Here is a 13,441-nt window from a genome sequence, read left to right as displayed (position 1 = left end):
ATATTTAGTCATTTCTTTAAAAATTCTTATTGATCTTGGGCCAAGTGAGAGGATTTATTACTAAAATTTTCCGTGGATAGGAAAGCATTCTGTTTTGAAGTTAGCCTGCTTGTTTTCATCATAGCAATCTGTACACCGTATATACCAAAGTCATGTTCAATATACATAATATAATTTTTCACCACACTACACGGCCTGTGGGGTCTTAGTTCCCCAACCAGGGATTGAACCCATACCCCCTACAGTAGAAGCATGGAGTCTTAACCACTGGACCACCAGGCAAGTCCCCCACATATGTATTTTTAATGAAATACCCTTCAGGAAGAGTGAACATTTAAAAAAATAAAAATGGTACCTACTACCCAGCTGAAGAAATAAAATGTATCACTTATTTTAAAACACCATTTGTCCCCTCCTATCTCAGCCACCTGCTTCTCCCTGCCACAGTCCTTAAAATAATACTGTGTTCAGCTCTTTTTCCCAAGGGAAGTGCCATCTTGACATCCTTTTTTTTTAATACTAAATTTGGTTAACACACGGAACATGCTTACTAAGTCATGAGAAGTTATTTAAATTGCTCAAAGGAAAAGATCTGTGTCACCAGTGATTATGAGTGTCTTAGGCAGAGAGTACCAGCCAAAATTCCCTTGGAACTTCCTTCTGTATTCGTACTTGGTCAGGAGGAAGCTTTTAAAAATATTTTGCCCTTTGTAACTTGCCCTTTGTCTTAACTTGGATATCAGTAGTTAAGCAAGGGAATTTTTAAGCCTTCAGCAAGTTCTTTTCACAGATAGCTCACAGTGTTATTGAGTGGAGAAATTTGGGGTAGAGATGGGGAGGAAGGGGTGCCTGCTGATCCAGATTTTAAAAATAGCTTTCTTAATTTAGCTAGTAAATCTCTTATTTCTAGCTATGGGCATAAATTATTTTACTCTGGATGTCAGAACATAGGAAGTGCTACTTAGAATTTACAGGTTAGATCTGCTCACATTCTTCTGGGACTTCTTTCTTATTTTTTTAATCACCAGGAAAAGAAGTCTTATTATTGATGCAAGCCCTAAACACTCTTTCAACTCCAGAAGAGAAGCTGGCAGCTCTCTGTAAGAAATATGCCGATCTTGTGAGTATTGAATCAAAGGGGTGAGGCCCATATAAAATATAGCAAAATGTATATGTGCTTGATAAGCTTTTTAAAATGATTTTGACATAGCTTTAAATGTAAAGTTGTATTTTACTCCATAATTGACGAGGAGAATCTGATTTCTTGTGGCTTTTTTTTTTTGCTTATATGACTTCATTCTATAAGATAACACGTTTATAGAGCATTATAATGCTAAAGATACAGCATAGTGTTTTTTTTTTGAAACTCAGTCTTAGAGTATTTCTAAGTCTACCTTTCCATTCCTGTGTTGTGATATTTTCAATGCCAGTCATTGGAGGGTGTATTTAACTTTTTAAATACATTAAATACTTTTAATGTGTTTAAAAGTTGTATTTAACTTTTTCCAAGGGAATTCTAGAGATAAAGGTTCTTAACCATTGGGATTGAAATAACTAAGTTAGGTGAGAGTCTACTAAAACAATACTGTGTCTCAGAAAATATTTATTTAGCATCCACTATGTGGCAGGCATTCCTTTTTCCATCTTTCAAAGAAATTAACCTCATTTGTTCTGCCCCTATGTTATTTTAAGTCACATTAATTCCCTTTGTAAAATTATGAAAGCACTCTCAATATGGAAACTCTGCTGTCCTTTTTAAGTTGAGGAATAGGAAAGCCATAAATCCCTTTGAAGTAAGGGCTGTGGGAAACTTTTAGAATGAGTGGGTCTAATATGCAAAATTACTATCTTTTGTGAAATACTTAGGTGAATTATCATGGGTAATTTTTATACATTTTCATCTGTTGTTAAGGCAGTTATTCCATGTTGTAAACACTACTTTGTGTCAGTGACCAGCTTTGAAAATGAATTATTGCTCAAAGAATTACAGTTGTATTTATTTACAAATGAGTCTGTGTATGCCTCCACTTAGCTGGCATTCAGCAGTCTGGCACCTTCCATTCAGAGCAGCGGTAAACCCCACGCATCATTAAAAAGAGCCCAGAACATTCACAGGTGTGAAGATTGCCGAAAACACAAGGAGGTCAGATTTCTGGGTTCAGGAACATTGGTTGCGGAAGACAGTCCTGTTGGTTTTATCCACATGAAGAGAATCGTGTGAGAAGTGGTGGAAAAAGAAGACAAAAAAGGGAAAAGAGTAAAAGAGAAAAAAGCAGCATAGCAGATCAGCTACTTGACCCAGTGTTGGGACAACAGCAGAGAGTCACACGTGGCTTAGCAGAAGGGGCGGTCTCGGCAGTCCTTCTGAGGCCCACACAGATGTTGGGGCTTCCATTGTTCAAAAGCACATTGTTATTCTGTGGAGCCTGAGAGTCTGCATTTTAACAAGCTCCCACGTGAGGGTGATGATGGTACTTTCAGCTTCTTGGATAGCACTGCTTAAGTAGCAAGGGTCTAAGGTGTTTTCTTCATGGCATTTGTTTTATGTGTGTGTGTGGTGGGGTGGCATGGTTAATTTTTTGAAAGCACCGGTAATGGCTACATTCATTTTGGGATGTGACACGTACATAAATTTGGGGTGTTGCTCAGTGAGCAACCTCTCTTTGATTTAGATTTGTGCTGAACATATGAAGGACGAAATGTATGCTGTTTTCAAAAAATGTCATCAAGCTTTGTTTCTTGATACAAAACTCATTTTTTTAAAGAAGGTAGAGCATATAGATTATGCAGCAGTGAGACCATCGAGGGAGTAGCCTTTTCCCCAAGGATTACTCCAGAAACTTCTGTTTTGCCGTCATAGTCCTCTGTCGTTTTTGTCACAGCTTCATCTGACATCACTGGCGCTTGTGGCTGCCACGTTCACCAAATAACATGGGTTTATGAAATCGCCACATTTCGCTTGCCAAGCGTGGGTCCTGTAACATGGTCCTTACTACATAATGGTGCTGTTCTTTCCCGTTCCCTTAGTTCCGTAGATTACTACAGCATAATAATAAATCTTGATTACCTGGTTGGGTAGGTATATCTTCTTTTCATCAGAAGTGTCGTGGATATTCTTGACACTTTACTTTGTATAAAATTTTAGATTCCTAGGAGCTTATTAGTTCCATGGGAAAAAACACCCCTTGGGGATTTTGAAGAGCATCTTACATAAACTATAGTTGCATTTAAGGAGAATTATACCATCTTTCAGAAATTAATGGAGCTTAAAAACTGGATATCCTTATGTGGAAAAAAAATGAAATTAGATCCTTAAACACCATATGCAGTGATGAATTCCAAATGGATTAAGAACCTAAAATTTTAGATATTGTTTAGGTTTATTGAAATACATTAACAGATGAATATTTTACCAAACTTGGAGTAAGAGGAGCATTTCTTATGACATAAAAAGCACTACTGGAGACATCTCAGAAATCGGCTCTATTGAAATTAAGACTTTCTCTTCATCAGAAGACACTTTAAAAGAGATGGAGAAGACACATCACAAACTGGGGAGAACATATTTTCAACAAATAATAACCAACAGAAGATTCTATGTCAGGAAGAGCTAGGGAAAATCTACAAATGAATATGATAAAGACAATCAACCCAATGGAAAACTGGGCCAGACATGTGTAAGAGGTATTTCATAGAAATGGGAAAACATCAAGATGTGAAGGTATCTTAACATAAAGGTACATAAATATACGAGGGATATTTGATCTTATGAATACTCAGAGAAATGCAAATCAAAGCCACAGCGAGATGCTTCTTTATGTCCGTTAATAGTGGCATAAATGAAGAATGGTGACTGATGTTTTAGAGAAGAAGGACATCTGTTTGATCTCTTATAAGCTGCTGGTGGGAGAGTAAATGTGCCAGCTGCTCTGGAAAGTGGCGCCATTGTCATGTGCAACGAACGTTTAGAAATCATTTCCCTAAAACCCTAGTTCTAGGTTCTTACCCAGAAGAAATTCTTTGTGTGGTGTGTATTACACCAGGAAGCACATGTGTGAGAACGTGCGAATTGTAATAGAACCTGGAAACCACCCAGATGCCTACTGACAAGAGACTGGGTCAACAAAGTGTGTTGTGTGCTGTATTTTTTTTTAAGTGAAATATTATGCAACCTATGGGCCAAAGCCTGCAAAGCTCGTTTTTGTACTGCCCACAAGCTAAGAAAGGCTTAGTGGTGTTTAAAAGATAATGACAGCAAAACAGGCAAAGCCTAAAATATTTCCTTTCTGGCCACTTACAGAGTCTGTTTGCTGGTCCCTGCTCTGTAGCTGCATGCAAAGAATCGAGATGACTCCTGGCAGCATAATCTGTAGCTGTGCTGTCCGAAACAGTAGCCACTAGCCACATGTGGCCATTTAAGCTTGAATTCATTTAAAGAAAAATTTAAAATGGGGTTTCTTGGTTGCAGTAGCAAATAAAGTCAAAAACACTAAAATCAAAACGAGTTCTTTTAGGACACCACACGGATGACATAAAATACCAAGAATAGCAAAGGAAGGGACCCCAGGATTCAGGGTTGTGGTTACCTTGAATGGGGGAGGGCAAGGGGAGTTCCAGTTCTCAGTGGAGTTATTGATAGTGTGTGCAGATCCTGCTGCCCCCCCCCTCCTGAGTAAGACTACGAGGGTATTTTACAAAAAAATTATTTTCTGGCGGGAATTTCCATAAAGGTGTTTTTAATAGCTATAAGCATCTCGCCTGCAAGGATGCATGGTGTTTTGAGAGGCCACAAGGTGTCGCTGTTGCTCTTGAAATAGTGACTCAGCATCCTTTCCTTCTTCAATGATAGGTCAGTAAAGCTGCCATCTTATCTGTTAGTGTTGGTTTAACCTTGAAACAGACACATTTGCTCTAAACCTATAAGTGGAAGGAGAGTGATTCCCCTCCCACTTGCAAGGAACACTTATTGCTGCTTATTAAGTTCTAATTTGGAGGATCAGTTTAATAAAGTAGCTTGAGTGTGTTTTTCAAGAAAGTAAAATGTTATGGTGTTGATTCCTCAAAAGTTGTCCAAAACATTTTTTGTTTTGCTTTTAACAAGTGAAGGACTGAAGATTGTTTTTCTCCTACACTAAATCATTTGCTTGCTTTCTTATCATAATGAAAAGAGAGAAGGTTGGCAGGGTAGCATAGCACGAAACAATTTAAATAAAATATTACACTACAATACTGTGGGTTTGGGAAATGTATTCCATGGTTCTTACTGGAATTCTTCCAGCCATCACTCAAAGGTTTTCACTGTATTTCCTAAATGTAAAGTGCTTGTTAATTTTAGCTGGAGGAGAGCAGGAACGTTCAGAAGCAAATGAAGATTCTGCAGAAGAAGCAAGCCCAGATCGTGAAAGAGAAAGTTCATTTGCAGAGTGAACACAGCAAGGCTATCTTGGCAAGAAGCAAGCTTGAGTCTCTTTGCAGGGAACTTCAGCGTCACAATAAGACGTTAAAGGTGAGTTGGTTCCTTTTTCTGTTTTTCAGGAGAGACCGACTTAGCTGAATTTATAGTCACCATGTATCCATTTGAACTTAATCCTTGTGTCTCCTTGGAGACAGCCATCATTCTATTTTGCTTGGCCTGATGCTTCTTACCACACCTCGTACTTGCTCATGGGGAATATAGATGAGGTTGATGTTTAGACCACAGCTTTCCTGCTAAGAGCCATGGCTTAGAAAGCTCAAATTTGCAGTTTCTGGCTGAGCACTGAAGTCATTTTTTAGCATGTGTGAAATGTGGACCAAAATGAGTAGGAGCAGACTTGAGGGAAAGGTAAGGCCCCAGTGAGCTCCTCAAGGGCTGTTCATTGGCTGCATTGCCAGCTGCCCTTGCCCATTCCAGCTCCCCATTGACAAGTACTTTTAGAAGAACACTTATTCCTCGGTTGATTAAAAGATGAGGCAGCGGGTACCCAAAAGGTAGTTGGCACCAACAAGGGAAGAAGAGAAAGGGGCAGGGATGCAGGTGGGCCTGTCCTCATGTGACTGAGTGGGATCGCTCATCAGACTCCCCCACCATGCCAGACACCCAAGGCCCTAGAACATAGGAGCCCTCAGGAAATGGACCTTCACCTGATGGGGAGCCATTAGTTTTTCTTTGTTTTTGAATCCTTGGATTTCAGTGTTCATGAAACCAGGTGATATTTTCCCCGTAGCAGCAAGTTCACACTTTGATTGGACTGATAACGCTGTAGACACATAGAGGTCTCTTAGCACTTGTATCTGAGCAAGAGTTGGGACTAAGCTTTTAAGATACACATTCCTTTTGCCCCTTGCTATCTAGGGAGTAGAAGGGATAACCCCAAAAATAAGGTGCAAGAAGGGATTTCCCTCTTCAGGCTGATTTCAGCTGCTGCCCCATGAGACCAGTGAGAGCAGGTATTTGGGAAGCCTGCGTGGAGGTAGCTGGCTGCCTGGGGAAGCTCCTTCTTCGTGTCTCAGCACAGTGGGCTTTAGATGGCCACAGAGCACTTTAGAACAGGGCAGCCTTGTGTCTCTGATTATCTGTTTAGGGGAACCTGGTTGCTTTCAAATGAGAGCGTTCCGGTCGTAAATAGAGGGAAGGAATTCCAGTTTAGAAGCACCACTTCAGGGCAGCAAGCAGTGAACCCCCATGGCAGCAGTGTCTTTTGTGAGTATCTTATGTCTAGGTCTGTACCATTAACAGAAATTTTTTGGGGTAATAAGGAAGAAAATATGCAGCAGGCCAGAGAGGAGGAAGAAAGACGGAAAGAAGCCACTGCACACTTCCAAATCACTTTGAATGAAATCCAGGCACAGCTGGAGCAACATGACATGCACAATGCCAAGCTCCGCCAGGAGAACATCGAGCTGGGCGAGAAGCTGAAGAAGCTCATTGAGCAGTACGCGCTGCGGGAGGAGGTAGGGGCGATCAGGTGTTTAGGCGATGTTAGCGGGGACTGTCTCCTGTCACGATGAACCGAAACCATTCACTGAAACACTCATTCTGGGGTGTTTTAGAACCTTTGTGTATGTGTAGTGGAATCCTTTCCTCGCGGGATTCTTAGGGATAGCCCAGAAGTCACTGGATTTGGGTCTGTGAAGCAATTTCTTGGAGACAGTGTTAAGCACAACTTGTCTTTCATGTGATTCTGGAAGATTATGACTTGGGCATAGATTTTTCCCCCCTTATCTAGACTAAAAATGAGTAAGTAACCTGGCCCCCAAATATGCTATATTTTAGACATCTGTAGTAATCTATATGGTCTACACTACCATTGCATCCTGGAGAAGGAAATGGCAACCCACTCCAGTGTTCTTGCCTGGAGAATCCCCATGGACAGCAGAGCTGGTGGGCCACAGTCCATAGGGTCGCAAAGAGTTGGACATGACTGAGTGACTAAGCACCATTGCATTATACCTGTGTTTCATTTTTTTTAAAGTGAGGGTTTTACACCATTTGGGGGAGGAAAAAAAGAACCTGTTTCTAAACTTTTTTACACCTAGTTGAAGTAAAAAATTTACTGGAAGAATCTCTGGCTGCTTATCTTGGTCGCTGGCCTCCAAACTAAGACTTATACAAGCTAGTTGGGAAGTCTGGGTATGGTGTCTAGATTAAATGCAAATAGATGATCATGTGCTTTTAAAAATTCCTCCCTTTTAGAGGTCAAATGAGTAGGAATAAAGGGTTAGGTTTTTTAAATGAAAGATACCCTGCCTTTTAAGTTAATAAAACATTGTTCTCTTATGTGTGTTGTATCACTTACACAGATAGATTAAAAGACCTGATTTTAAAAACAGAGAGATCGTGGCATCTCTTTGGGTTATTCAATTTTCAAGGCAAATTTTCGATTGTATTAATTTAGAGTTTTACATATGGCCCTTCAAAAACTTAAGTTTTTTAAAAGGTTTTCTATCACTTTCGATGCTTTTTGCTTACCTTTTTTATTCTTATCATTATGGAAAATTACAAAGAAAAGTAGAGACTGTATCACCTGGTGTTAGCAGATGAAACTATAGTTTCAGCTATATTCCCATCACTTCCTCCTGGGTTATTATGAAGCAAATCCAAGGTATCAGTCCATTCATGTCTATTTGAGGGTGGACCTCATCAAGATGAAGGATTCGTTTTTAGGTGTGACTACCATACTGTATTCACACCTAAAAAATTAATAGTACTTATATAATATTAAAATCTGGTCATCATTTAAATTTTTCTGGTTGTCTCCGTCCTTTAAAAAAAAAAAACAAGCTATTTGAATCAAGATCCAAATAAAACCCATCTGTTTTACTGTTGATGTGTCTCAAATCTCTAAGAAAAAGATTTCCTTTTCTCTTTTTTTAAGTTCTTAGTGTGTTTATTTAAGAAACATTTTTGTCCTAGAGAATAAACTTTCTATTAGATTATAAAGCCCTCACTTTTCTTAAGATTATTCTTTTAGTTTTGTTGTTTAATATGATAATGATATAGAAAATCTGCAAGCTATGTATATTTAAATCACATTACTGTGAGCCTTATTCAAGTATTATTGAAGTTCTTTCCTTGGTCAGAGAGGGATGTTCTGGTGACTTTATCATACATAAATAACCACTAAATACTTCCAGTTGGAAATAATAATAACCTTTTGCCAAATGTATCTGGTAAGTGGCAGGTACCAAGCACCTTACACAGTACCACCATTGCACTGGCATTTACAACTTCGCATTATGGGTATGGCTCCCCCCAGAGAGGCGAGATTGGTGCCGTTCCTCCTGTAACAGCATGCTGCCTCCAGCTGAGAAATTGGGAAATTTTAATGGGGAGAAAAAACTATCCAGGAATTACGTGTATGATGGATGAGTTTAACAGTTTGATCTCCTTAGCCATTTTTTTCTTGATACAGTTTGAGCTTCATTTTCACCTTAGTGCTGAAATAGGAGGTACAGGGCAGCTACTGAGGCACTGATGGGCCATCTCCAGAGGGAGGCATGTTGAGCACAGGCTTCTGCCAGCACAGCTCTCAGACAGGCACCCACTGGTGTTAGCCCTAGCAGGAAAAGCAGCCTCACTAGTGAGGTCTTGTAACTTGCCTCATGTGTCCTCGTCATTCTGTCCCTCTTCTCATTAAGTGACGGAAGAAATTGTCCTTTCCCCATAGCACATTGATAAAGTATTCAAACACAAGGAACTGCAGCAACAACTTGTGGACGCCAAACTGCAGCAGACGACACAGCTGATAAAAGAAGCTGATGAGAAACATCAGAGAGAGAGAGAGTTTGTAAGTGCTATTTCTTAAAAAAAGAAATGATGGCCAAAATTGTGACCAAAGCCATTCTGCGTTGTGCTAATTTTTTTGTTCTAGATTATAAAGGGCACGTGTGTTAGAAAGCATTAGCCTTTTCTTTCTATTCAACTTTACATACAGAAGATACACTGGAGGAATTAGACCAACTTAGTGCAAAGACCTGCATTCGTTGCACTTTTCTGTGCTTGGAATATTTATTTCACTTTTTAGATAATGCCTACCAAGTTTAAGGATTATACCAATATTTAGCACATTATATTCAAGAATTCAGTTTAATAGGAAGCTTTACAAACATGGGTGTCCTATTGATACATACTGTTAGATTTTATTTCCAAACAGGTAACTTGAAACTAGGGGAATTGTTTATTCTAGTTTACTTTTCTGATAAAAATTTAACAGAATTCTCTACACCCTAATCACTCAGCATTATTCCCAGAATATGTACTCAGATTATGTTGTCTGTCAATAATTGTGAGTACAGTGGAATCTCATTGGGTATATATACTTAATACATGCAAATTCAACTTTACCTGCTTAACCAAAAAATAAAGAGAAAGTCAGAAGTGGTTACAATAATGAAAAGTGTCCCATGCAGCTTTCACTCAAGTCCCTTAGGCCCCAAGTTGAGCCAAATATGAAGACTTGGATCCCAATGGGGCCTCATGATGAGAACATGTCATGCTGAGTGCAAGTCTAGGGTTAAGAGAGATGTATTTTTTGCACAGCGTCTCCTTTCACATGAACTGACAGGGCCATCCTATACATAATTGAAGAGACAGTTGTCTTTTCCCCAGTTGGAGTAGAAATGTCATACATGCACACACGAAACATGTATTTCTGGTTGGTTTTAAAGATTTTTCAAGACTAATGGACTAAGTGTGACATTTTACTTCAGGAACTGAATTTCACAGCTGCCTACTACTGTGTAATTTCATTATATAATTTTCTTAAACTCAAGTATATAAATTAAAGCTTCCATTCTATTAGTCTCCCCCACTTAAAAAAAAAAAAGTGATCAGAAACCAGTTGTCTGATTTCATTGTTTTTGCTCGCTACCCTCTCACTCCACCTCATCTTGCCTCTCGTGGAGCAGAAGGGCTTTCTAATTTTTCTTTTTTCCCGTACTGTATGGCATGTGGGATCTTAGTTGCCTGACCAGGGATCAAACCTGTGTCCCTCATGGTGGAAGCACAGTGTCTTAACCACTGCACTGCCAGGGAAGTTCCAGGGAGACTTTCTGAATGACCCAGATAATGTCAAGATTCCCACCCATATTTTCTGCTAATATTAGACTTCTAATTGTTTTCATCTAAAAAAATACAATTTAACCCTGAGTTTTATGAACTTAGGCCTCACAGGTACTTTCTCTAAGGAATAAAAGTATATTCCTGCATTTACGAGTGTTAACAGTGGAACAAATCAAAGATACAGGTAATCAGCAACTGATGTGACAGAGTATTTCACTCATAGATGTAGTGATAGCAACTTTTTCATGATTTAACATCTCATGGTTCTTGCTAAAATAATGACGGATTAAGCCCAACTATCTGGACATTGGACCTTGTAGTCATCTTTTAATTACTATTAGTATTTTGCCAGAATGTTTCTGTTTTCTAGTTATTAAAAGAAGCAACGGAATCAAGACACAAATATGAACAAATGAAACAACAAGAAATACAACTAAAACAGCAGGTAACTTGATGGCCGGGGTGGTAGAATTTGTAAGGGAAAAAAAAAATCTATGGTTCATTTGAAACGTACCTTGAATCTCGTCTCAGATGCTTTTGCTTGTTCCCAGCAGACCTGAGAGTGGGTCACACGTCCCTCTTGGAGTTTTCCTCTTCATTTAGGGTGACCCCCTCAACCTGACCTGCCTAGGACCTTCCTGGTTTAAAGTCCTGAGTCCCAGGAACCAGGCAGATGGGACAGTTGGTCCCACTGTCTGCAGGGTCCTAACTATAGTCACCATGCTATGTGAGATCTCCGGTACTTACCCCCTTTCTCCTCACCCTCTGCCTCTGGCAACCACCATTCTATTCTGTTTCTTTGTGTTTCACTTTGTAAGATACTACATGTGAGTGAGATCATACAGTATCTAGTATTGTCTTTCTGTGACTCACTTATTTCACTTAGCATAATGCCCTCAAAGTCCATCTGTGTGGTCACAAATTGTAAGATTTTCTTCTTTCTTATGGCTGCATAATATTCCATTGTGTATATATACCACATATTTAAAAAAATTTTCTTTTTGACTGTGCCACATGGCATGCAGGATCTTAGTTCCTTGACCAAGGTTGCAATCCATCCCCCCTGCAATGGAAGCAGTCTCAACTCCCGGACTTCCGGGGAAGTCCATATACCACAGTCTCTATACATTTGTCTGTTGATGGACACTTCGGTTTCTTTCATACCTTGGCAGTTGTGGATAACAGAGCAGGAACATGAGAGTACAGATCCTGAGATCCTCTTTTCATTTCTTTGGATACACACCTAGAGGCAGAATTTCTGCATCAGTGAAAGCTCTGTTTTTAAGCTTTTGAGGAGCCTCTTCACTGTTTTCTGTGGTGGCCGCACCAATGTATTCACCGACAGTGCACAAGAGCTCTTTTTTCACTACTCTCTCACCCGTACTTGTTATCTCTTGCCTTTTTTGTTTTAGCCAACCTGACAGGTGGTTTTGATTTGTATTTCCCTGATGACTTGTGATAATTGAGCATCTTTTCATGTACTTGTTGGCCATTTTTATGTCTTTGGGAAAATGTCTATTCAAGTCCTCTGCTGGTTTTTTAATTAGATTTTTACAAATTTTAATTAATTTTTTTTGCTATTGAATTGTATGAGTGTCTTATATATTTTGGATATTAATCCTTTATCAGATATATGTGGTTTGCAGATATTTTCTCCCATTCTGTATGTTGCCTTTCCACTTTGTTGATTGTTTTTTTGTATAGAAGCTTTTTAGTTCAGCGTAGTCCCATGTGTTGATTTTTGCTTTTGTTGCTCTTGCTTTTGGTGTCTTATCCAAAAATTCATTGCCAAAACCATTGTCAAGGAGCTTTTTACCTATGTTTTCTTCTAGGAGTTTACAGTTTAAAATCTTTTTAAGTTCTTAACCTATTTCAAGTTAATTTTTGTGAGTGGTATGAGATAACAGCCTAGTTTCATTCTTCTGCATATGGTTATCCAATTTTCCCAATACCTTTTATTGAAGATACTTTCCTTTTCCCATTGAGTATTCTTGGTTCCCTTGTCAAATATTATTAACTGTATTTGTGAGGGTTTATTTTGGGGCACTCAGTTTTTTTCTTTTTTGTGGCTCCATACAAATTCTAGGATTATTTTTTCTATTTCTTTGGAAAATGCCATTGGAATCTTGATAGGGCTTTGAATAGTATAGACATTTTTAATGATATTGACTCTTCTGATCCATGAACACAGTATCTTTCCACTTATTTTTGTCTTGAATTTATTTTTTTCTTTTTCAGATGTTTTGTCAGTGTATAGAAACACAGCTGATTTCTGTATATTGATTTTGTGTTCTGAAACCTTACTGAATTTATTCTACCAGTTTTTTGGTGGGGTCTTCAGGATTTTCTGTGTATGAGATCATGTCATCAGCAAAGAGTTTTGCTGCTTCCTTTCTGATTTGTATGCGGGAAGTATACCCCCGGAACTCAACAAGAGCCTAAATTTACATAATCTGCTCCAGTAGATAAAAATGCTCAACAACAACAACAAAAGCTCAATGGGAAGTTCCCTGGCAGTTCAGTGGTTAGGACCTGTGCTTCATTGCTGAGGGTACTGATGCAATTCCTGGTCAGGGAACTAATTCCACAAGCTGTGTGGTATGGAAAAAGAAAATAAAAAATTTCAACAAACTAGGTACAAAGAAAGTCATATGTGACCTAATAAAGGTCATATGTGACATACCACAGCTAACATTATACTCGAGAGTCAGTGAAAGGTTGAAAGCTTTGCCTCTAAAATCAGGAATAAGACAAAGATGCTCACTATCACTTTTCCCGAAACCTCTGAGGCCTGGGCTACCTCCCAATTGGTCAGTACAATTGAGCGACTCACCAAACTTCTGTTCAACACAATGGTGAAATTCCTAGCCTGCACAATTAGACAAAAAATAAACAGCA

General features: G+C 39.0%; 1 protein-coding gene across 1 annotated transcript in view; it reads left to right on the top strand.

Moving 5' to 3' along the window:
• The window catches only part of TXLNG (taxilin gamma), a gene marked incomplete at its 3' end in the record, with an annotated part of 33,134 nt that extends 22,146 nt beyond the window's left edge, over window positions 1–10,988 (top strand). The window contains 5 exon segments of the mRNA XM_018043859.1: window positions 1,029–1,120; window positions 5,336–5,506; window positions 6,739–6,933; window positions 9,150–9,269; window positions 10,914–10,988. Coding sequence (XP_017899348.1) covers window positions 1,029–1,120; window positions 5,336–5,506; window positions 6,739–6,933; window positions 9,150–9,269; window positions 10,914–10,988 — 653 coding nt within the window.
• Between the last annotated feature and the right edge of the window lie 2,453 nt (window positions 10,989–13,441).

The sequence above is a fragment of the Capra hircus genome (assembly GCF_001704415.2).
Source record: "Capra hircus breed San Clemente chromosome X unlocalized genomic scaffold, ASM170441v1, whole genome shotgun sequence".
Taxonomy (NCBI): Eukaryota; Metazoa; Chordata; class Mammalia; order Artiodactyla; family Bovidae; genus Capra; species Capra hircus.
Note: the sequence above shows the minus strand (reverse complement) of the source record. Positions and strands in the feature narration are given on the sequence as shown.